Source organism: Amblyraja radiata, chromosome 21, assembly GCF_010909765.2.
Source record: "Amblyraja radiata isolate CabotCenter1 chromosome 21, sAmbRad1.1.pri, whole genome shotgun sequence".
Taxonomy (NCBI): domain Eukaryota; kingdom Metazoa; phylum Chordata; class Chondrichthyes; order Rajiformes; family Rajidae; genus Amblyraja; species Amblyraja radiata.
In genome coordinates, this window is record NC_045976.1 from 38,619,111 (window position 1) to 38,644,202 (window position 25,092).

General features: G+C 46.4%; 1 protein-coding gene and 1 long non-coding RNA gene across 2 annotated transcripts in view; one reads left to right on the plus strand and one right to left on the minus strand.

Annotated features, from left to right (window-relative positions):
• Nucleotides 1-16,552, minus strand: part of tasor2 (transcription activation suppressor family member 2) — a 129,425-nt gene extending 112,873 nt beyond the window's left edge. Inside the window, exon 1 of the mRNA XM_033040114.1 lies at nt 16,463-16,552. Coding sequence (XP_032896005.1) covers nt 16,463-16,481 — 19 coding nt within the window. The 5' untranslated portion in view covers nt 16,482-16,552. The remainder of the gene's footprint in view (nt 1-16,462) is intronic.
• On the plus strand, nt 4,596-7,528 carry LOC116985367. Its single transcript, XR_004415255.1, has 3 exons — nt 4,596-4,702; nt 5,844-5,846; nt 7,486-7,528. It is a non-coding gene; the product is annotated as an uncharacterized LOC116985367 (long non-coding RNA).
• Nucleotides 16,553-25,092: the final 8,540 nt, after the last annotated feature.

Consider the following 25,092-nt stretch of genomic DNA (forward strand, 5'->3'; position numbering starts at 1 on the left):
CTCTACTCAATAACCAAAAATCTGTAGCCTCCTTTTGTTCTGGTATTTTATTTAATTCACATGTTTAATCAATAATGTTTTATTATTAATGTTTTATGTATCATTCTTTACTGTATGTCATGTTGTCACTTGTGGGCGGAGCACCAAGGCAAATTCCTTGTATGTGAATACTTGGCCAATAAACTTATTCATTCATTCATAAGAAGCCAGGTAAAGGGACTGTGTGACCTTCATTTATTGACTGAACACAAATGAATTTTATACACCAAGATATAGGGAATGAAAGTTACATGTTCTATTGATGTTACATGTTCTATTGATTGATATTATCTAAATGGTGGCCGACTAGGAAAAGGGGAGATGCAGCGAGACCTGGGTGTCATGGTACACCAGTCATTGAAAGTAGGCATGCAGGTGCAGCAGGCAGTGAAGAAAGCGAATGGTATGTTAGCTTTCATAGCAAAAGGATTTGAGTATAGGAGCAGGGAGGTTCTACTGCAGTTGTACAGGGTCTTGGTGAGACCACACCTGGAGTATTGCGTACAGTTTTGGTCTCCAAATCTGAGGAAGGACATTATTGCCATAGAGGGAGTGCAGAGAAGGTTCACCAGACTGATTCCTGGGATGTCAGGACTGTCTTATGAAGAAAGACTGGATAGACTTGGTTTATACTCTAGAATTTAGGAGATTGAGAGGGGATCTTATAGAAACTTACAAAATTCTTAAGGGGTTGGACAGGCTAGATGCAGGAAGATTGCTCCCGATGTTGGGGAAGTCCAGGACAAGGGGTCACAGCTTAAGGATAAGGGGGAAATCCTTTAAAACCGAGATGAGAAGAACTTTTTTCACACAGAGAGTGGTGAATCTCTGGAACTCTCTGCCACAGAGGGTAGTCGAGGCCAGTTCATTGGCTATATTTAAGAGGGAGTTAGATGTGGCCCTTGTGGCTAAGGGGATCAGAGGGTATGGAGAGAAGGCAGGTACGGGATACTGAGTTGGATGATCAGCCATGATCATATTGAATGGCGGTGCAGGCTCGAAGGGCCGAATGGCCTACTCCTGCACCTAATTTCTATGTTTCTATGAGATTTCGAATCCACGAGGTACAAGATGGAGGCGAAGGCAAGTCCCGAGAAAGCAAACGTGGCTGTGGTAATAGGTCTGGGTTATGACGTGGTCGTAGAGTTGAAGGGAAGGAGATGTCAGAGGGGGGGGGGGGGGGGAGGGAGCAGTGAGAGAGGAGGTTGCCAAACCGTCTTCGGAGAGAGGAGAAGAACTTCTTCAAAGTAGACATACCCTGAGGAGATTTCCTCTGTTCTATTGATAAGGTTAGTTTATCTTGTTATCCATTGGAGTCCATTATAAAGGATGAGGTTATGGGGTACTTAGAAATTCATGGTAAATTAGGCCAAAGTCAGCATAGTTTTGTGAAGGGTAGATCAGACTGAGTCTGAAGAAGGGTCCTGACCTGAAACGCCACCTATCCATGTTCTCCAGAGATGCTGCCTGACCCGCTGAGTTACTCCAGCACTTTCTGTACTTTTCATTGTTTTTTTCTATCTTCTAAAATGGTGTCTGCAAATGGCTGTGGGATGTTAATTCTGCGAATCACAATGTGTGGTTGTGTTTGTACCAGGCAGCCGGTGCATGAACAAGTAAAGTATTTTCAGGTTTACATATCACCTTCATGCTGTGTGTGTGTGTGTGGCGACATTTTTTGCGTAAGATCTTGGGTCAAACAGGAAACAAATGTTTGTGAAAAGGAGCTAATGGAACGTCTTGATCAATTCACACCTGTTTAAATAAATTACTTGCACGCTGAATATCCAAGAAACAAGGGCACTGTAATACCTTTTTTGATGCTGAAAATATATATTTTTTAAACATAAAAACTGAAAATCGAAAGTAGACCATGGGAGTAAATAAGCTAGTTTTGTTTATAGAGATACAGTGCGGAAACAGGTCCTTCAGCCCACTGAATCTGCACCGAACAGCAATCACCCGTACACTAGTTCCATCCTACACACCAGGTACAATTTGCAGAAGCCAATTAACCTACAATTCTGCACATCTTTCAAATGTGGGAGGAAGCTAGAGCAGCTGGAGAAACCCCACGTGGTCACACGCAGAGCGTGCAAACTCCACACACACACACACACACACACACATCAGGATTGAATATGGGTCTTTGGTGCTGTGAGGCACACTACATTACTGCGCCACCATAATTTGAACAGTCAATATTACTAAGTATAAATATTTTATTTCCCAATGCGCCAACACTGTGGAATGGATCCTGTAGTCTAAAGGAAGTTAATTTCCTCAAGTCGGAGGAATAATTTGTGCCATCTTTGCATATAGTGTCTAAATCCTGGAACTGGAAGCAATAGAAACATAGAAAATAGTTTGCAGGAGTAGGCCATTCGGCCCTTCGAGCCAGCACCACCATTCAATATGATCATGGCTGATCACCCAATATCAGCCCCCCCGTTCCGGCTTTTCCCCCATATCCAATGAAAGAATAAATTACATACAGAATAGTGAAAGGCTTGGAGAGAGTGGATGTGGAGGCGATGTTTCCACCAGTGGGAGAGTCTAGGACTAGAGGTCATAGGCTCAGAATTAAAGAAAGTTCTTTTAGGAAGGAGATGAGGTGAATCTGTGGAATTCTTTGCCACAGACGGCTGTGGATATTTTCAATGCAGAGATCGAAAGATTCTTGATTAGTACAGGTGTCAGAGATTATGGGGAGAAGGCAGGAGAATGGGGTTAGGAGGGAGAGATCGATCAGCCATGGTTGAATGGCGGAGTAGACTTGATGGGCCGAATGGCCTAATTCTACTCCTATCACATGACACATGACAATAAATTATTAAAAGGGACGATCTGATAGGAAAACTATCTGATAGAAAGACGTTGCCAGGATATTGAGGGCCCGAGTTCTAGAGAGAAACTGGGCAGGCTAGGACGCCATTCCTTGGATCGCAGTGGAGAGAGGGATTATCTTATCGAGGTGTACAAAATCATGAGGAGAATTAGATAGAGTGAATGCACAAAATCTTTTTCCTAGAGCAGAGGAATCAAGAACTACAGGGCATATGTTTAAGTGAGAGGGGGATGATTTAGCAGGAACCTGAGGAGCAACCTTTTCACTCAGAGCGTGGTGGGTATGTGGATAGAGCTGCCAGTGGAAGTAGTTGAGGCAGATGTACTAACAACATTTAAATGACATTTGGACAGGTACATGGATAGGAATGGTGATAGAGCAAGGGTTCCCAACCTGGGGTAAATTTACCCCCAGGAGTTAAATTTCGCCTACCCAGGGGGTAAATTTGTTGATTCTGGATTTGTACATATTTTGTTCTCATTGACTGACTGTGTTTGGTTCTGGTATACCGTTAGTTGTTCATAAATAAGTGAAATAACATTGTTTTGTGCTATTAAAGTTGCCAGGGGTAAACGGGATGAAAAATGTTGGGAACCCCTGGTTTAGAGGTATATAGGACCAACGCAAGCAAATGGGACTAGCGTAGATGCAGCATCTTGGTCGGCATGGATGAGTTTAGTTTAGTTTCATTTAGAGATACAGCGCGGAAACAGGCCCCTCGGTCCACTGAATCCATGCCAACCAGCGATCCCTACACACTAACATTATCCTACACATATCAGAGACAGTTTACAATTATAACAAACCAATTAACCTACAAAGGTACACAAAAATGCTGGAGAAACTCAGCAGGTGCAGCAGCATCTATGGAGCGAAGGAAATAGGCAACGTTTCAGCCCGAAACGTTGCCTATTTCCTTCGCTCCATAGATGCTGCTGCACCCGCTGAGTTTCTCCAGCATTTTTGTGTACCTTTGATTTTCCAGCATCTGCAGTTCCTTCTTAAACATATTTAACCTACAAACCTGTATGTCTTTGGTGTGTGGGAGTAAACCGGAGATCCTGAAGAAAACCCACCCAGGTCATGGGGAGAACGTACAAACTCCGCACAGACAGCACCTGTAGTCAGGATCGAAGGCGGGTCTCTGGCGCTGTGAGGCAGCAACTCTACCGCTGCACCACCGTGCTGCCCTTAGGCTGAAGGGCCTGTTTCCATGCTGCATGGCTCAATGACATTGATGGCGGTGTAGATAATGTACCGCAGTGACCTCTGAAAGGTAACTCTTTACTGAAAGGTAACTCCCACCTCAGGGATTTGATGAGTTTAAGAAGCCACTGTAGCTTTTTATTAACAAGAGATTATACATGTGTTCCAAAATTGGGTGGAATTAACTTAGTTCTGTGAATCTGTGCAGCGACACAGAAACAATTAATGGAGCACATAAGAACAGAATGTCTGTATTGAAGTTCTTAGTTGAGGATTTTAAACTCGTAAAAAAAGAATTGTGTTGTTTCCATTGCCGTACACAATTCTCCCTTTTTTAATTTGTGCCTTTGAAAATAGACACAAAATGCTGGAGTAACTCTGCGGGTCAGGCAGCAGCATCTCTGGAGAAATATAATAGGTGACGTTTTGGGTCGGAACACCCTTCTTCAGATTGAAAGTAGAGGTGGGGGGGGGGGAAATAAACTGGAGGTGCGAAAAGGCAAAAACAAAAATCACTGCTGGCAACAGATGACCTCAGGAACGGTGGAGCCCACAATGGCCTATTGTTGGCTGGGGAAGGTGCGATAACTAGAGGGATACCTTTGAAATGTTGGCCATTGGCTAATGTCTCGTTAGATTTTTGTTCTCAGATCTTTGGAATGGAGCTGAAGCTCAGAACATTGGATATAATTTCCTGTAAGATGTATTTCCTTTTTTTTTAAATGAAGTGCATTCACTGGATTACAGTAATGAACTGCAAAACAGCTGATTGATTATATCTATATATATACTAGACTAAGTGGGACCCGTTGGGTCCCATGTTCACACGGGAGGGCTGGTCCCCCGACGCAATATTCCACCTCTCCACCAATTCCAATATTGGTGGCCAGGGGGGGGGGGCTTTCTGGAGTGCTCGTATGGGTGTTGTTGGCTGCAGGGACTAATGGTCTCCAGAGGTCTAGTATGGACATTGTGGGCCAAATGGATTCTTGGGGTGGCAGCTCAGTCCCTCAAGCCTGATGTGCTGGCAGCTCACTCATGGCTGGTGGACTGGCAGTTGACTCACGGCTATTCCTTGAAATTCCATTTCAAGCAGAATGCAAGGCTACCAAATTCAAATCCATTTTCCTACCATTTCAAGCAGGGTGCAAGGCCACCAAATTCAAGTGCAGTTTCTTACCACTTCAAGCAGGGTGCAAGGCCACAACATTCAGGTTCAGCTTCCTACCACTTCAAGCAGGGTGCAAGGCCACCAAATTCAAGTACAGTTTCATACCATTTCATGCAGGGTGCAACGACACCACATTCAAATGCAGTTTCATACCATTTCATGCAGGGTGCAAGGCCACCACATTCAAATGCAGTTTCATACCATTTCAAGCAGGGTGAAACCACCATAAAACCACACAAAACACAACACTCACAGTTCATTAGACATTCAGTGTGTTCAGTTGATTCACAGCTCAGACAGAGTCCTGACCTCCCCCTCCCCCATCATGCAGAGACTGAGCCACACCCACACTTCCGAGTTTTATAATCCCTCCCCCTCCCACCGGAAAAGGTGTGGCCTTCATGGCGTGATTGACAGGAGAGAGATTCTCAACATTTTTTAAACACTAATAACACTTTTATTTTTCATTGATGGGAAGAATCCTCTGCACCTGATGAGCGGAGGGGGACTGAGTAAGATGGCCAAAAATCACAGCCGTAAGTGGTAGCGTTTTATCTAAAATCAATATAGTGCAAACAGGAAGTTGTCAAGTTTTGACAAACAACCATCTGCAGTGCCTTTTACTTCAACCCCAAAACCCCCAAACAACCATTTGCACTGCCTTTTTATTTCAACCCCAAAACCCCCACAAACAACCATTTGCAGTGCCTTTTTACTTCAAACCAACCATATTTTCATTTTCAAATAACATTAAGGGCAGAGTTGAGTAGACATGTGTTCAGTGTTATTCAGAGCTCAGAGAAACGTGATCCTCTCGCTTCCTCCATCTTGCAGAGACTGAGTGAGGCACACCACTTCCGGGTTTTATATTCCCTCCCCCCTCCCACCAGCAGGGGCAGCAGAGAGAATGGCGAAATGTTTTAAAACATTAATATCTCTCTGATTTTTCATTGATGGGAAAAATCCTCCGGTCCAGTCCGGCTGAGGGGGGCTCTGAGCGAGGTGGACAAAAATGGCGGCCATAAGTGGCGGCGTTCTCTCGGAAATCACATCGCAGTGAGTCAAAAGCGGTCAAGATCTTACTTTTAGTAATTATAGATATATACACACACACGCACACACAAAGATATATTATATTTTCACACACAGACAAATATATATATATACACACACATATATATACACACATACATACACATATATATATGTACACCCACACACAAATATATATATACACACATACATACACATATATATAATATACACCCACACACAAATATATATATATACACACGCGCACAAATATATATACACACACCTAAATATATATATATATATATATATATATACACACACACACACAAGTATACATATTTGTGTGTGTGTATATTTGGAGTGTATCAGTAGATTGCACATGCATCTCTCTCTTGGGCACAGTATAAATAGCTGATCCCCCTGGGTGGTGTTATCTCGTGATCCCCAGGAAAAAATATATAATTAATATGTTGTACCAACAGCAACAACATGAACAGATATTAGTTCTAATCATCACAAATAAACTGAGTTAATATTTTGCATGGGTGTATATTGTAAACGTTATTGCCTTGGTAAAGGATTATGTCGGGGGGGGAATCAGTCAGTTGTCGCTTAATCAAAATTAAATGCTTGGTCTTTTATCTATTAATCTGACACTGAAGAATTCAGAGTTGTTTGCATCTGAATAAGCCACCAGGATTGGGCACGGTTACTGGCTACAAACCTTGCCTTTGACTAGGAATTGAACATGATGTACTTTCTCATACAACGTTGAGCATTGACTATTCTCCAGCTACAGAACATTAGATTACCTTCCTTGAAAGCTTGCATTTATGTTTTGAATATAAGGTTTAGAAACATAGAAGCATAGAAATTAGGTGCAGGAGTAGGCCATTCGGCCCTTCGAGCCTGCACCGCCATTCAATATGATCATGGCTGATCATCCAACTCAGTATCCTGTACCTGCCTTCTCTCCATACCCTCTGATCCCCTTAGCCACAAGGGCCACATCTAACTCCCTCTTAAATATAGCCAATGAACTGGCCTCGACTACCCTCTGTGGCAGGGAGTTCCAGAGATTCACCACTCTCTGTGTGAAAAAAGTTCTTCTCATCTCGGTTTTAAAGGATTTCCCCCTTATCCTTAAGCTGTGACCCCTTGTCCTGGACTTCCCCAACATCGGGAGCAATCTTCCTGCATCTAGCCTGTCCAACCCCTTAAGAATTGTGTAAGTTTAATCACCAGAATACAGCCAGGGAAAACTAAAACCATCCAAAAAAAGAAACAAGGAAATGGTAATGCTGGTTTACCAAAATAGGACACAAAGTGCTGGAGTAACTCAATGGGTCAGGCAGCATCTCTGGAGAACATAGTTATGTGATGTTTCAGGTCGGGACTTTTCTTGAATATGAGGAAGGGCCCCGACCCTAAATGTCACCTGTCCATGTCATACTGAGCTACTCCACCACTTTATACTTTTTCTCCTTATAAAATCAATTTCCCTATATTCACAGTGCAGCTTTATCTCAAGTCTCTTGCAGGACTGCACAGTGTCGCAGCTGGTAGAGCTGCTGCCTCACAGCACCAGAAACCCAGGATCGATACTGACCTCAGGTGCTATCTGTGTGGAGTTTGCACATTCTCTCTGTGACCACGTGGGTTTCTTCCAGGTGCTCCGGTTTCCTCCCACATGTAAGGTTTGTAGGTGAATTGCCTCCCAAAGATGTAAGATTTGTAGGGGGGATTGAGGGGGGATCTTATCGAAACTTACAAAATTCTTAAGGGGTTGGACAGGCTAGATGCAGGAAGATTGTTCCCGATGTTGGGGAAGTCAAGAACAAGGGGTCACAGTTTAAGGATAAGGGGGAAATCTTTTAAGACCGAGATGAGGAAAACATTTTTCACACAGAGAGTGGTGAATCTCTGGAATTCTCTGCCACAGAAGGTAGTTGAGGCCAGTTCATTGGCTATATTTAAGAGGGAGTTAGATGTGGCCCTTGTGGCTAAAGGGATCAGGGGGTATGGAGAGAAGGCAGGTACAGGATACTGAGTTGGATGATCAGCCATGATCATATTGAATGGCGGTGCTGGCTCGAAGGGCCGAATGGCCTACTCCTGCACCTATTTTCTATGTTTCTATGTAGGTGAATTGCCCTTTGTAAACTGTCCCTAGTGTGCAGAGAGTGGACGACAAAATAGGAGAACATAGAATTTGTATGAATGGCTGATTAAAGGTAGATGTGGACATGCTGGGCAGAGAGACTGTTTCCTGATTCACTCCAGAGTTAGTATGAAGAAGGGACCTGACCCAAAATGTCACCGAGCGAGTCTAAAGAAGGGTCCTAACCCGAAATGTCACCTTTTCCTTTTCTCCAGAGATGCTGCCTGACCCGCTGAGTTACTCCAGCACTTTGAGCCTTTTTTTTTCTTCTAAATCAGCTTCTGCAATTATTTGTTTCTACGAGCTACTCCAGCACTTTATATCCCACAAAAGAATCCAGCATCTGCAGTTCCTTACCATCTCCATCGTCCTTGTTTGAAATAGCACCATGGTATCTCTTGAAAGAGCAAACTAGATTGTACATTCAGTCTGAGGGTTGGGTCCTTTAGCAATACAGCCTCCACTCAGTCATGTACTGGAGCACCAACCCAGATCTCTAAATGGTGGCTGAGCACAGAACCATCAGACCATGAGGTCAGAGGGCTGGTCACAAAGTCACGGAACACTTGCATTGTCGAGTCATTGATTTTTGAAACAGTTCACTCTTCTATAATGGATATAGTGCATGATTTTAGTCCCACCGCAAATTGGAGGAGCAGCACCTCATATTTCGCTTGGGTAGTTTATACCCCAGCGTTATGAACATTGACTTCTCCAACTTCAGGCAGTCCTTGCTTTCTCCCTCCTTCCCCTCCCCTTCCCAGCTCTCCAACAGCCTCCACCTTTTCCTTTCTTTCCCCCCCCCACATCAGTCTGAAGAAGGGTCTCGACCCAAAATGTCGCCTATTCGTTCACTCCATAGATGCTGCCTCAACCGCTGAGTTTCTCCAGCATTTTTGTCTAGCTTTGACTTGATAAAAAGGTGACCTATTAACTCAAAGACACACTCTGCAGACACACTCACATGTACTTCCTAGTCTGTAAATGATGTGGCAGTAAAGTTTGTTCCGTGAAATGTTATATTAATAGTGCAACTTACTGAAATGGTTCTGGCTTGTATTTCTAAAATGTGTTATGAATGTGAGCCTTCTATATTCTTATTATTGTTTTGAGCCTTGTCATTTTGTCATCATCTTAGAAAAAGAGTCCTATCTTAGAATAATCACAATCACACAATCACAATACAATTTATTTGTCATTTGAACCCCGTTGAGGTCCAAACGAAATGTCGTTTCTGCAGCCATACATTACAAAACGAAAAAGACCCGAGACACAACACAATTTACACATACATCCATCACATCGCTGTGATGGAAGGCAAAAAAACTTATCTCTCCACTGCACTCCCCCCCCCCCCCCCCCCCCCCCCATGTCAAAGTCAAAGCCCCCGGCGGACGATGGCGATTGTCCCGCGACCATTAAAGCCACGCCGGGTGATGCAAGGTCGCGCACCGGGTCTTGGTGTTAGAGCCCCGGCGGGCGCTCGCAAAGTCCCGCGGCCATTCCAAGCCGCGCGGGGCGATGGTAAGTACCCGCTCTAGGTGCTCTTCAACCCCGCAACTCGGGCGGGAGAAGTCGTCGCTGCGGAAGCCCCGAAAAGCGGTCTCCCACCAGGGACCGGTGTTGTCGTCCGCCAGACCCGCGGTTGTAGCCTCCGAATCTCCGGGGGTCGGGTCACAGCAGCGCTCCACCACAGCTCCACCCGCTCCGGACTCGGCCAGCCCCGTGACGGTGAGTAGTCCGCAGCTCCGCAACTGGAGCCCCAGGTCGTTCCTGCTGGAGGCCGCTCCACGTTGCCCAGCCCCAACGACAACAGGGGAAAGATTTTAAAGTCCCCCCCCCCCCACCCCCACCCCCCCACACACATACCCCGACTAAAAATAAAAACTACATAGAAATGAGACAAAAATAATAAAAAGACAGACGGACTGCAGAGGCCGCTGCTGACGAGAGTCGCGCCGCCCACCAGTGAGTCGCCGCCTCCTTTTAAAGGAGAGGTCATTTAAGACTGAGGTGAGAAAAAACTTTTTCACCCAGAGAGTTGTGAATTTATGGAATTCCCTGCCACAGAGGGCAGTGGAGGCCAAGTCACTGGATGGATTTAAAAGTTAGATAGAGCTCTAGGGGCTAGTGGAGCCAAGGGATATGGGGAGAAGGCAGACACGGGTTTTTGATAGGGGACGATCAGCCATGATCACAATGAATGGCGGTGCTGGCTCGAAGGGCCGAATGGCCACCTCCTATTTTCTATGTTTCCTGCAAAACCAATTGCAAATAATAGGCAAATCTCACCTGATGATGTGGTTTGGACAGAAAGCTTAAGCTGAAGTATTTGATCACTTGAAAGGGACAAATATTATGGCTGCAACAGGGACAAGGATCTGTGGATAGACACAAAGTGCTGGAGTAACTCAGCTTGTCAGGCATCATCTCTGGAGAGAAATGATGGGTGTAGTTTCAGGTTGGGACCAGTCTGAAGAAGGGTTCCAACCCGAAACATCACCCATCCTTTTTCTGCAGATATGCTGCTTGACCTGCTTCAGCACTTTGTGTCTATCTTTAGTATAAACCAGCATCTGCAGTTCCTTGTTTCTGCCAAAAGCTGTGGTTCAGATTTTCCATATTGTGAGTCCTTCCTAGCCACCCTCTCAAAGTGGTTTGGACTATTTGCAATCTTGGCATATTGTGGTTCTTCAACTCAGCTATTCAAACTTGAAGACTGGAATACTTGACTTTATTGTCACTTGTGACAAGTCACAGTGAAATTATTTGCTTGCATACCCAAGGTAGGTAAATAGTTGCCCAAATCTCCCCCACCGTGCCAGTTCCCCCTTTGTTCTTCCTGCTCCTCCCTCACGGTGGTCCCCCCGTGCCGGGTCCCCCACAGTCCATTGTTCTTCCCCCTCCCTCACAATATACAATAGACAATAGATGCTGGAGTAGGCCATTCAGCCCTTCGTGCCAGCACCGCCATCCACAATCAGTACCCCGTTCCTGCCTTCTCACCATACCTCTTCACTCCGCTATATTTAAGAGCTCTATCTAACTCTCTCTTGAAAGCATCCAGAGAATTGGCGTCCAATGCCTTCTGAGACAGAGAATTCCACAGATTCACAACTTTCTGGGTGAAAATGTTTTTCCTCATCCGTTCTAAATGGCCTGCCCCTTATTCTTAAACTGTGACCCCTGGTTCAGGACTCCAACATCGGGAACGTGTTTCCTGCCTCTAGCATGTCCAATCCCTACATAATCTTATATGTTTCAATAAGTTCCCCTCTCATCCTTCTAATTCCAGAGTATACAAGCCCAGCCACTCCATTCTATCAAAATATGACAGTCCCGCCATCCCGGGAATTAACCTCGTGATCCTACGCTGCACTCCCTCAATAGCAAGAATTTCCTTCCTCAAATTTGGAGACCAAAATTGCACACAATACTCCAGGTGTGGTCTCAGTAGGGCCCTGTACAACTGCAGAAGGACCTCTTTGCTCCTATACTCAACTCCTCTTGTTATGAAGGCCAACATGCCATTAGCTTTCTTCACTGCCTGCTGTACCTGCATGCTTACTTTCAGTGAGTGATGAACAAGGACCCCCAGATCTCTTTGTACTTCCCCTTTCACCATTGACACCAATCAGATAATAATCTGCCTTCCTGTGTTTGCCATCAAAGTGGATAACCTCATATTCATCCACATTAAACTGCATCTGCCATGCATCTGCCCACTCACCCAACCTGTCCAAATCACCCTGCATCCTCATAGCATCCTCCTCACAGTTCACACTGCCACACAGCTTTGTGTCATCTGCAAATTTGCTAATGTTACATCGCGGAGGCCTGGGATCTTTTGCCGTGGATCGCCAGTGTTGGAGCTCCGTCCAGCTCGGCCTGTGTACTTCGGAAGCCGCAGTCTCCGGTAAGAAGCGGCCGATTCGGAAACTCCAAGCCGCGAGTGTGTTCTGATCCTTTCCAACGCCGGAGTTCCGATCATCCCGGCAAGAGAGCCTGTACATCGGGTCGTCCGTAGCGGCGCCTGCGGAGGGTTCAAAGTCCCCGACCACGGGTGAACAGAGGAAGATGACTGAACTTCATTGCCTTCCATCACAATGGGAAACGTTGATTCCGCTGTGGTGGATGTTAATGTTAAACTCTATCGTGTATTGTGTTCTTTTTATTTGTATGGCTGTCTGGTAACTCAAATATCACTGTACCAATTGGTGCATGTGACAATAAATGTGAACTTGAACGACATTTCGTTCAGACCGAAAGGTCTGAATGACAAATAAAGGATCTAATTTAATCTAATCTAAAAACTTGAAACGTATAACATTACCCTTGAATAACATCTGACAATGTGCATTTTAACCACATGTGATTTTTTTTCTATTACAAATCTCAAATTGTGGAGTACAGAAGCAAATAAATAAATGATGGGTTCAAGAAGGAACTGCAGATGCTGGAAAATCGAAGATACACAAAAATGCTGGAAGAACTCAGCGGGTACAGCAGCATCTATGGAGCGAAAGAAATAGGTGACGTTTCGGGCCGAAACCCTTCTTCAGACTGATAGGGGGTGGGGGGGGAGAAGGAAGGAAAAAGGGAGGAGGAGGAGCCCGAGGGCGGGGGGGATGGGAGGAGACAGCTCGAGGGTTAAGGAAGGGGAGGAGACAGCAAGGGCTAGCAAAATTGGGAGAATTCAATGTTCATGCCCACCGGACGCAGGCTACCCAGGCGGAATATGAGGTGCTGTTCCTCCAATTTCCGGTGTTGCTCACTCTGGCAATGGAGGAGACCCAGGACAGAGAGGTCGGATTGGGAATGGGAGGGGGAGTTGAAGTGCTGAGCCACCGGGAGTTCAGGTAGGTTCTTGCGGACTGAGCGGAGGTGTTCGGCGAAACGATCGCCCAACCTCCGCTTAGTCTCACCGATGTAAATCAGCTGGCATCTAGAGCAGCGGATGCAGTAGATGAGGTTGGAGGAGATACAGGTGAACCTTTGTCGCACCTGGAACGACTGCTTGGGTCCTTGAATGGAGTCGAGGGGGGAGGTGAAGGGTCAGGTGTTGCATTTCTTGCGGTTGCAATGGAAAGTGCCCGGGGAGGGGGTGGTACGGGAGGGAAGGGAAGAATTGACAAGGGAGTTGCGGAGGGAGCGGTCTTTGCGGAAGGCAGACATGGGGGGAGATGGGAAGATGTAGCGAGTGGTGGGGTCACGTTGGAGGTGGCGAAAATGGCGGAGGATGATTTGTTGTATTTGCCGGCTGGTGGGGTGAAAGGTGAGGACTAGGGGGACTCTGCCCTTGTTGCGAGTGCGGGGATGGGGAGAGAGAGCAGTGTTGCGGGGTATGGAAGAGACCCTGGTGCGAGCCTCATCTATGGTGGAGGAGGGGAATCCCCGTTCCCTGAAGAGCGAGGACATTTCCGATGCCCTGGTGTGGAACGTCTCATCCTGGGAGCAGATGCGGCGTAGGCGGAGGAATTGGGAGTAGGGGATGGAGTCTTTACAGGGGGCAGGGTGGGAAGACGTGTAGTCCAGATAGCCATGTGAGTCAGTGGGTTTGTAGTGTATGTCGGTCAGAAGTCTATCCCCTGCGATGGAGATGGTGAGGTCAAGGAATGGTAGGGAAGTGTCGGAAATGGTCCAGGTGTATTTGAGTGCCGGATGGAAGTTGGTGGTGAAGTGGATGAAGTCAGTCAGTTGTGTGTGGGTGCAGGAGGTGGCCCCAAAGCAGTCGTCAATGTAACGGAGGTAGAGGTCGGGGATGGGGCCCTGGTACGTATTGAACAAGGATTGTTCGACGTACCCGACAAAGAGGCAGGCGTAGCTGGGGCCCATGCGTGTGCGCATAGCTACGCCTTGTGTTTGTGTCAATAAATGATGGGTCTTGGTCCCAAACATTATGGAGGGCACTGTAGTGCTGGAGTTCAGGTTTCACTAGGCAGAATACCATAGGGTTGGCTTTTCAATATGACAAAGCAAACTCCAGCATGCCAGCATCTTGGTAACAAAATATGATTGTGACATGAAGATTGCAATGTTTAGCCGTTAAAATGAGTCAATCCAAAGAGCTACAAATAATGCATTTAGTGTCTGGCCCTGACATAGGACACCAGCACATTGTGGCATTTTCTCATTATAGATATGTGGACTCCTAATCCCAAAGGATTAATCCTGCAGTATGCAAACATAAAATTATCAAATTGCCCCAAATAGAAATTGTCATTTTGAAGTTGAAGTATGGACAATCTTTCTGCCAAAATAAACCAAGTCAATTTAAACCTTTAAACTGGTTTTACTTGGACTTCCTGTTAACACACATAGACTGGAGGGGTGGTTACTCATATAAGATTTTAGGGATGGCACAGTGGTACAGCGGGTAGTGCCACTGCCTCACAGCGCCAAAGATCCGGGTTTGATCCTGACCCCGAGTAATGTCTGCGTGGAGTTTGCAAGTTCAACCTGAGACCGCGTGGGTTTCCTCCGGGTGATCTTGCTTCCACCCACATCCCAAAGACATGCGGGTTTGTAGGTCAATCGGCCTCTGTAAATAACCCCTGATGTGTGGGGAGTGGATGAGAAAATGGAACTCAATGGGCCGAAGGGCCTGCTTCCATGCAGTATCTTTGAATCCTTCAATCAAAGGTACTATTGGTCTACAGAGTTGGACAATGGCAAGTGTGTGCACCTGTGTGATTGAAGGGAAGAAATGTGGAATACAAATCGTATTTTAAAAAGCTTGAATGCTTCTAACTCAAGGTGCAGAATATTGGTGGTCCAGTGTCTGTGCCCAAAAGCTTCATTTGCAGTTTGGGTGAAGAATTATATTGTTCTTCTTCCTAGGAATAAAGTATTGGAGTAACTCAGCGGGACAGGCAGCATCTGTGGAGAGAAGGAACAGGTGATGTTTCGGGTGTTCAATCTGGAGAAGGGTCTGGACCCGAAACGTCACCTGTCCCATCTCTCCACAGATGCTGCCTGTCCCGCTGAGTTACTCCAACATTTTGTGTCTACGGTTTGAACCAGCATCTGCAGTTCCTTCCTACACAAATGATAGGTGTTTCACAGCTGAGAGTTGTGAGTCTGTGGAATTCTCTGCCTCAGATGCCAGTTTTCTGGATACTTTCAAGTGAGAGCTTGATAGGGCTCTAAAAGATAGCGGAGTCAGGGGATTATGGGGTGAAGGCAGGAACGGGGTACTGATTGTGGATGCTGCGGACTCGGGAGCTGCGGACTCGGGAGCTGCGGACTCGGGAGCTGCGGGAGGCGGCTGATCAGGAGGTCCGGGCCGCTGAGGAGGAGGATGTTCATCGTCGGGGTTCGGCGTCGGCGTTCCACCAGCCCGGCGTGAGGGCCTGAACATCGGGCCACCCGGGGCGGCGACTGCGGGTGCTGGGAAGGCCTCGACCACGAGTGAACATCTGGGAAGAACGGAGGGGAGGCTGGCTGGACTATGGTGCCTTCCTCACCTTGGTGCCACTGTGTTATGTTGTGTCGTGGACTTTCAGTGTTTGTGCTTTTTTTTAAATTCTATTTTATTTTTAATATGTTTTATTATTTATTATTATTTATTTATTTTTATTTTATTTTTATTTTTATGATACTGCCTGTAAGGGAAATTCATTTTGTTGTCTCTAACTGAGACAATGACAATAAATTTGAATACAATACAATACAATACAATGATCAGCCATGATCACATTGAATGGCGGTGCTGGCTCAAAGGACCGAATGGCCTACTCCTGCACCTATTGTCTATTCATTTATGCATTTACACACACAGCCAAATTCAGATGAATAAACGGAAATACAAGTTACAGGAGAAACTATTTTACTCAGAGATTTCTTAGATACGATTCCAGTTTTAAGAATGTAAGATTAGGCTTGTTGGACCCTTGTACCTACTCTGACATGCATGATTATGTTTTACAGAGAGCTGTATATAAGGCTAATCGAGTTTACCTTGAAGTGTTCACTCTACAAATGTAAAACGTGGTTTACTTACCCAAACTATTCTCAGCCATGGTGTTTAGCCATGTGTTCCTGTGTGGTGCTACGCCATTCTCTGTGGCTATGAATGTATTTCCTCAACGCAGAAGGTGTGCCCTGCCACATTCCGGCAGTCTCTAGTTTGAACTCGTTCAGAGGGGATGGTCACAGATTAACAGAGCTTTACTCGAGTTTAACAAAGCACAGAGGAGGGGAGATAAACTAACGAGAGATCTCCCAGTAAATTCTGCAAGATTTTACCAGATCTTTGCAACATTGACCTTAACCTGAAATAGGATTTTCTCAGTTGTTACTTGTGTCCAAAAAGCCAAGCTTAATAATTGCATGCAAGTTTTTTCCAATGTTCCTCAGACGAGAATTTCTTCTGCTGCTCCTATGTGCAGGTTTGATTTACGACGAGCAGTCCACTTTCAGGTAACTTAATTGGTAGTTTTCCATTGATGTTTGATGCATTTGAGTTTACACATCTGTGTTTAACATCGAACATAAGCAGAACTGCCATCTTGACAGGAAATCTGATACGTTTTGCTATGCAGCAGCCGGATGTTTTCTGTTAATAGATTAAAAATAAAGATTTTAAGGAAGCATATCGCTGTGATTTTCAAGACCTCGAATCTGCCGGTAATTTTGCTGCATTATAGTTGCACACTGTATTCCCTCCCCATTTTGTGTTGATGTTGCTGTTCTTTCCTAGCGTTTAAAAGCTCAAATTTAATTGTACAACCACAACTCTGTCGAATTATAAAATTCTTGCATGGAAGACATTTCAGAGTGAGTGCTCATGATCATGATGCTGACAGCTGATTAGACTGTGTCAAGCCTGACGAGTCAGTGAGGCCACATCACATTTTGTGGGCCTGCTCCAGTAAATCCATTACTTCATGCTTCCTCTTCCCTGTTGTGCCATCAGGAATGTGGAACTGTTACAATCTGAGATTACTTTCATTGATGCATTTAAAGCATCTACACTTCTCGCTGCCTCAGGAAGGCAGCCATCATAATCGAGGGCCCTTTTCACCCTGATCATTCCCTCGTCTCCCCAGTCCTGTCAGCCGTGGGATATGCAAGGTTGAAAGCACGTTTCACCAGGTTCAGAAACAGCTTCTTCCCCGCTGTTATCAGACTACTAGACAATCCTCCCAAAAGCTAGGGTCTTCCAACCTACGTCCACAATCTTCCAACCTACGTCATTGTGGACTTGCACTTTTTTTACCTGCACTTTGTCCAAAAACAATAGGTGCAGGATAGGCCATTTGGCCCTTCGAGCCAGCACCGCCATTCAATGTGATCATGGCTGATCATCCCCAATCAGTACCCCGTTCCTGCCTTCTCCCCATAGCCCCTGACTCCGCTATCTTTAAGAACCCTATCTAGCCCTTTCTTGAAAGTATCCAGAGAACCGGCCTCCACCCCCCTCTGAGGCAGAGAATTTCACAGACTCACAACTCTCTGTGTGAAAAAGTGTTTCCTCATCTCCGTTCTAAATGGCTTACCCCTTATTCTTAAACTGTACTATTATTTTCACTCGTTGTGTACTCTGTTTTAGTTTCTCTTTCCACCACCTGTTGTACTTCTATGTGGCTTGAGTGTACTCGCATATAGCATGACTTTATGAGGTTTTCATTGTATCTCGGTAGAAATTACAATAATAAGCCAAAAACAATACCAAAGCCAGAGAAACACAAAGGGAGGATGTAGCCAGGACTCGAGGGCCTGAGCTACAGGGAGAGGTTGGGCAGGCTAGGACTTCATACCTTGGAGCACCGGAGGATGAGGGGTGATCTTATAGAGGTGTATAAAAGTGTATATGAGGGAGATAAGGTGACAATGCCTTTTGCCCAGGGTAGGGGAATGAAGAATCAGAGGACATAGGTTTAAGGTGAGTGGGGCATGATAGGAACCCGAGGGACAACTTTTTCCACTCAGAGTGTGATGGGTAAATGGAATGAGGTTCCAGAGGAGAGAGCTGAGACAGGTATTATAACAACATTTCAAAGACATTTGGACAGGCACATGGAAAGGAAAGGTTGAGAGGAATACGGGCCAAACGCGGGCAGGTGGGACTGGTATAGATGACGTATTTTGTTCGACCTGGACAAGATGGGCCAAAGGGCTTGTTTCCGTGCTGAATGACTAAACAGAATGCACATTATCATGACGGACCGCAATTAATTGTGTGGTGTTTGCACGTTTTCCCACTTTGTAGCATGAGCATTTCACAGTCTCTTTGGTTTCCGCCCACATCCTGATGAGGAGCTGGCTGGTGGGTTAATTGGCCTCTTGTGGAAATTATCCCTGGTGCAGATGAGAGAATTCAGGGCAAGCTGACAGGGAAGTGAGAGAGAATAGATTACAGGGAGATACGTGGATGAATGGGACTGGTGGGTTGGCTCTGAGGGCCAGTATGGACTCGGTGGGTCGAATTGCCTCGAATGTTATAAAAATGTATGAGAAATATGGATGAGAAGATATTTTTGAGCATCAGCGCTGACTAGGGGTATGCTAGTGGTTAAGTCACTTGACTAGCATCTGGCTGCCAGGAAAATTCATTGACAGAAACTGAAATCCCAGCATTGTGTCTGCCATTAAATTCAAGTATAGAGATAAATGTGCAACACGAAACTGGAAATGGAAATAGCAACTATTCCGTTCATTAAGTAGAAACAAGGAATGGCAGATCAAAGGTATCAAAGGTATTTTATTGGTCACATTCACATACACCTAGGTGTAGTGAAGTGAAATGCTTCTTGCCATTTTGCAGCACATAAAGAAGGAATACAGACATAACATTAATAAGAGTTTTAAACATAAAGAACACCCCCCCACAATGGTTCCCATTATGAGGGAAGGCACAACGTCCAGTCCCCAACCCCAGTTCACCCATAGTCGGGCCCATTGAGGCCACCACAGTTGCCTCTACGGAGGCCCGATGTTCCAGGCCGTTCTCGCCGGGTGATGTTGCTCCGGCGTCGGGAGAGTCCTCTCAGCGGCTTGGGAACCCTGGAACGGCCGCTTCCGTACTGGAGGCCGCGGCTTCCGAAGCCAACAGGGCCGCGCCGGTTGGAGCTCCACCACTGGCGATCTCATCTAGAGATCCCAGGCTCCCGGTGTAAGTTCAGCCCCGCCGCCCGCAGCTGGTCGCTCCACAGTCCCGCAGCTCCGCGATGTTTCCCCCAGCGATCTTCAGCTCACCGGAGTTCCAGCGCGGCGACCCAGGCAAGGCATCGCCCGCTCCGCTCCGCGATAGCGCTCCAGCGCTGTGCCGCCGCCGAAGCCGAGGTTCTGGGCGGTCCCCGACAGGAAACGCCGCTCCAGGCCCGCTGGTAGGCCGCGAGGACGGGTCGAAGCTGCAGCCCGGAGAAAAGCCGCCTCTCCGACCAGGTAGGGACCCTGAAAGGTAGTTTTCCCCTTCCCCCCCCCTCACCCCCCACATAAAAAAGTCTAGACCTCCAAACAAAACACTTAACTAACTAAAATAAAAAATAAAAAGATGAAAAGACAGCTGCTGGCTGGGCAGCCGTACACAGGACAGCGCCCCCTACAGATGCTGGTTTACAAATCAAGACGGCACGATGGCACAGTGGTAGAGTCGCTGCCTTACAGCGATCGAGACCCGGGTTCGATCCTGACTGCGAGTGCTGTCTGTACAGATTTTGCACCTTCTCCCAGTGACAGCGTGGGTTTTCTCCAAGTGCTCCGGTTTCTACCCACACTCCAAAGACGTACAGGTTTGTAGATTAATTGGATATGGTAAAAAATTGTAAACTTGTCCCTAATGTCCTAGTGTGGGTGGTGCAGGCGGGTTCTCTGGATGCTTTCAAGAGAGAGCTAGATAGGGCCCTTAAAAATAGCGGAGTCAGGGGATATGGGGAGAAGGAGGAACGGGTTACTGATTGGGGATGATCAGCCATGATCACATTGAATGGCTGTGCTGGCTCGAAGGGCCGAATGGCCTACTCCTGCACCTATTGTCTATTGTGTGTAGGGTAGTATAATATATGGAGTGATCACTGGTCGGCGTGGACTTGGTGGGCCGAAAGGTCTGTTTCCACGCTGTATCTCTAAAGGCTAAATTGTTGAACTCAGCGGGACAGGCAGCAGCCATGGAGAACATGGATAGGTGACATTTCAGGTCGGGACCCTTCTTCAGACTGAAAACATCAGTCTGAAGAAGGGTCCCGTTTCGAAATGTCATCTATCCATGTTCCCCAGGGATGCTGACTGTCCCGCTGAGTTACTCCAGCAATTTGTGTCTTGTTTGGAATACCATTCATTAACGTCCTTCATGAAAGGAAATGAGTCTTCATAATGAGCCTGTCCCACTTAGGCTATTTTCAGGTGACTGCCGGCGACTGTCATCGTCGTAGCAGGTTGCTGAAAAAATGGCAACTGGACACCCCTTCGATATATAATTTGAAATAGAATCCTACTTTAACAAAAAAAAATGAAGTCTGCACCGGCGACAACCTACGTCGTCCTGGCGACAATCTACGACAGCACCTACGTCAGGAGAAGTCAAGCTACGCTCATTGGCGTCAAGCCCACTGTCGCCGAAAAGTTTTGAACATTTCAAAACCCAGCGGCGACCAGAAAGACGCTGCGACTCTTTGGGTGACTGAGGAGACGACTCACGACCATACAGGCGACAGTCCGCGACCATGTGGCCTGTAGTCGCCTAAAAAAATCGCCTAAGTGGGACAGGGGCATAAGGAATAGGGGCAGGAGAAGGCCATTTGGCCCTTCAAGCCTGCTTCACAATTCATGGAGATCACAGCTGATCTTCTAGCTCAGTGTAGTGCCAAGATTTCAGCACTATTCCCACAACTCTTCTCTCCAATGACGCAGTGGACTCTTATCTGTTTCCGCAGTTCACGATGGTTAGGAATGAACAGTAAATAGAAGCCTTGGCAGTGATGTCCAACCCCTGTAAATGAATAACTTGAAATGTGTTTGAATAGAGAGCTTCAAATTCAATGCGCTTGTCAGGATATGCTCTTGGTTGGCGACTGGAGAAAAATATGAGGGAATATTGCCTCTTGGTGGAAAGCTGGAAAAGAGAAGGGCAGGACAAAGCCTGGTGAGTGATAGTTGGATACAGGTGACATTTGGATAGGCAGATTGTTGGACAAAGGCCAGATACAAAAAGTGTGAGATAAGCATAGGTGCAACTTTTAAAGCCAGAGGAAGGAATCTAAGGGGAGAGGTGAGGGGAGAAATGGGTTTGCCTCTAGGTGGAGCACTAGGAAAAGAGACGGGAGTGTTTTGAAGTTAGTAGTTATTTAAAATTGGACAATTCTATGTTCATACCGTTAAGTTGTAAGCTGCCCAAGCGGAATACAAGGTTGTGTTCTTCCAGTTTGTGTGTGGCCTCACTCTGACAGTGGTGGTGGCTGTAAAACTGATAGGTTGCAAGCTATTATTCTAGATTTTGTTTACATTTATTAAGCTAGCACCTCACTTAGCATTCAGGTAGCTTCCCCGAGGATGAGGGCATTGATGAAAACTAGGAATCATGTAAGCATTTGCAGAGAACTGCATTCAGTGCTCACAATGTTGCCTCTTAGAGTCATAGTTATATAGCCTGGAAACAGGCCCTTTGGCCTAACTTGCGCACACTGGCCAACATGTCGCAGCTCCACTAGTTCCACCTGCCCGCATTTGGTCCATATCCCTCCAAACCTGTCCTATCCATGCCTCTTCTGCATTCCCTCTCTTTGTTTGCTCATCCCAGGCTCAACATCACTAAATGGTACCAAGTTCCATGATGGCAGCAATGCCGTGCTGGAAACCTGGTGGTGCAACTACAATGAGGGTGGGGAGGCTACTTGTGAAGGCTTGTATTGGACGTGCAGTGTGGCGACCCGGGGCTAGCAGAGAGCTCAGGACCGCTCATGGGACAGCACGATGAATGTGGACCAATGCTGTGGGGTTGATAGCATCAGCTCCATGTACGGATCGGCTGCAAGGAACCTACACCCTCTTCATCATTGAGCTTGGTACCATTGAATGATATTGAGCCTGGGATGAGCTGTGCAGGCAAATGTAGAGAGGGAATACAGAAGAGGCAATTTTGTGAGCAGTGAATTAAGTTTTTTGTAAATTTAAGGGAGATTGTTTCAAGTAGGATATGCAGTGCTCTGACAGTTTCTTCCCAGTTGTTATCAGGCCACTGAACCATCCTACCAACAACTAGAGAGCGGTACTGACCTACTATCTACCTAAATATCACCATCGGAGGAGGAGCCATCTTGGGGAACGGCTGCTAACCAGCAGCCGTCCGTTTAATTCGCTTTTTAAAAAAGTTTTTAGTAAGTCCTGTGTTTCGTCCGTTGGAGAAATTGACTTTTTAATGTGGGGGGTAGGGGGTAATTTTACTTCTAGGTCCCTACCTGGTTGGTGTGGCAGCTTTTTCTCTGGGCTGCCCGTCGACCCGTCCTCGTGGCCTACCAGCGGGCTTGGAGCGCCGTTTCCTGGCGGGGACCGCCCAGCACCTCGGCCTCGGTGGCGGCACAGCGCTGGAGCGCTATCGCGGAGCGGAGCGGGCGATGCCTTGCCTGGGTCGCCGCGCTGGATCAACGCGCTGGAGCTCCGGTGAGCTGTGACCGCCGAGTTCAACACCTCCGGGCTGCGGGTCTGCGGTGCGGAGCGGGCGGCGCCGATTTCAACATCGGAAGCCTGGGAGCTCCAAACCGGCGCGGCCTTGTCGGCTTCGGAAACCGCGGTCTCCAGCTAGAAAGCGGCCGTTCCAGGTGGCCCAGCCGCTGAGAGGACTCTCCCGACGCCGGGGCAAGACCACCCGGTGAGAACGGCCAGGAACTTCGGGCCTCCGTAGAGGCAATTGCAGTGGCCTTAATAGGCCTGACTTTGGGGTGAACTTGGGATGGGGACTGGACATTGTGCCTTCCCCCACAGTGGTATCCATTGTGGGGGGATGATTTTTTGTCTGTAATGTAATCCTGTGAGTCTTTGTCCAAGATGGCTGCCGTGGAGGGAGAGTGGACGCTGGCGCGCTTTAGCTGCCGCTGCTCTCTCTTCACATTGTGTTTTTTGATTTTTTGTTTTTGGACTGAATTCTGTTTTTAATTTGTGTTTCTGTGATGTCCTTATTATTTATTTTATTCTGATTATATGTTTTTTTATTCCTGTTAATCTCTGTAAGGTGTCCTTGAGATTCGTGAAAGGCGCCCAAAAATAAAATTTATTATTATTATTAATTGGAGACCCTGATTTCTTTTTGATCGGACTTTATCTTGCACTAAATGTTACTCCCTTTATCATGTATCTGTACACTGTGGATGGCTTGTGATGTATGATCTTTCTGCTGACTGGTTAGCACGCAACAAAATCTTTCTACTATACCTCGGTACACGTGACAATAAACTAAACTCAACTGACCACGAGAGGCTGGACAATAGTCATGGGAGCGATCGTGGAAGTACTGGAGATCAGAACTAATGTATCAGGACTACTGGGCCTGTACTAGCTGGACTTTAAGAAGAGAGAGGACCTCATTGAAACTTACCAAATAGTGAAAGGCTTGGATAGAGTGGATGTGGAGAGGATTTTTCAACTAGTGGGAGAGTGTAGGATCAGTAGTCATAGCTTCAGAATTAAAGGACGTTCCTTTAGGAAGGAGATGAGGAGCAATGTCTTTAATCAGAGGCTGGTGAATTTATGGAATTCTTTGCCACAGAAGGCTGTGGAGGCCAAGTCAATTAATATTTTTAAACCAGATAGATAGATAGATAGATTCTTGATAAGTACGGGTGTCGGGGGTTATGCGGAGAAGGCAGGAGAATGCGGTTAGGAGGGAGAGGTAGATCAGCCATGACTGAATGGCGGAGTAGACTAGATGGGCCGAGTAGCCTAATTCTGCTCCTATCACTTATGACCTAACAGAGTGACGAGGAACTGAAGTCGGAAGGTTCACATAAATTATTTATTAGCTGCACATAACACCCAAGAAGACAGTGGTTGAGAATGTGATGTGCAGCATAAGTGTGGACTTGAGTTACAGGACGACTTCACTGATGCAACAGTCACTGGATGGGACAAAGGTCAAACGCAAGTAGATGACGCATGAACCACAAAGGAAGGAATTCCTGAGGATGGCAAATAGTTTCCTGTTTATGCAATCTCAGAGGATGAGAAAATTAAATGTACAATAATTACATCTACACCAGTTATACACGAGGCAATATTTAACTTACTGCATGACCTCAAATGTGTAATGCTTGATTGTTCTCATGGGCTGGCCTACTTCCCAAAGGGAAAATAACGCAGTGTAGGAACTGAGGTTGCTGTCCGTTGTGACTGATGTGTTGTTGAACCAGGCGACACAGTTCAGGGCTGCTTCTTTCAATAAAGGATTTTCTCGCACACAGGTAGGAACACGTCACTTCATCAAACTGACACATTAACTGTTTCAAGCAGAAAACACAAAATTACTTACTTACTGCCCATTACACCTCCTGGCATGTAGGGCAGCAACGAAGGTCCTCCACTCCTGTCTGTTCTGGGCTAACTTCTGGACACTACCCCAGGTCAGGTCCATTGTTTTCATTTCCTCCTCTACAGTTCAACGCCAGGTGGTTTTGGGTCTCCCTCTTTTCCTTTTCCTATCCA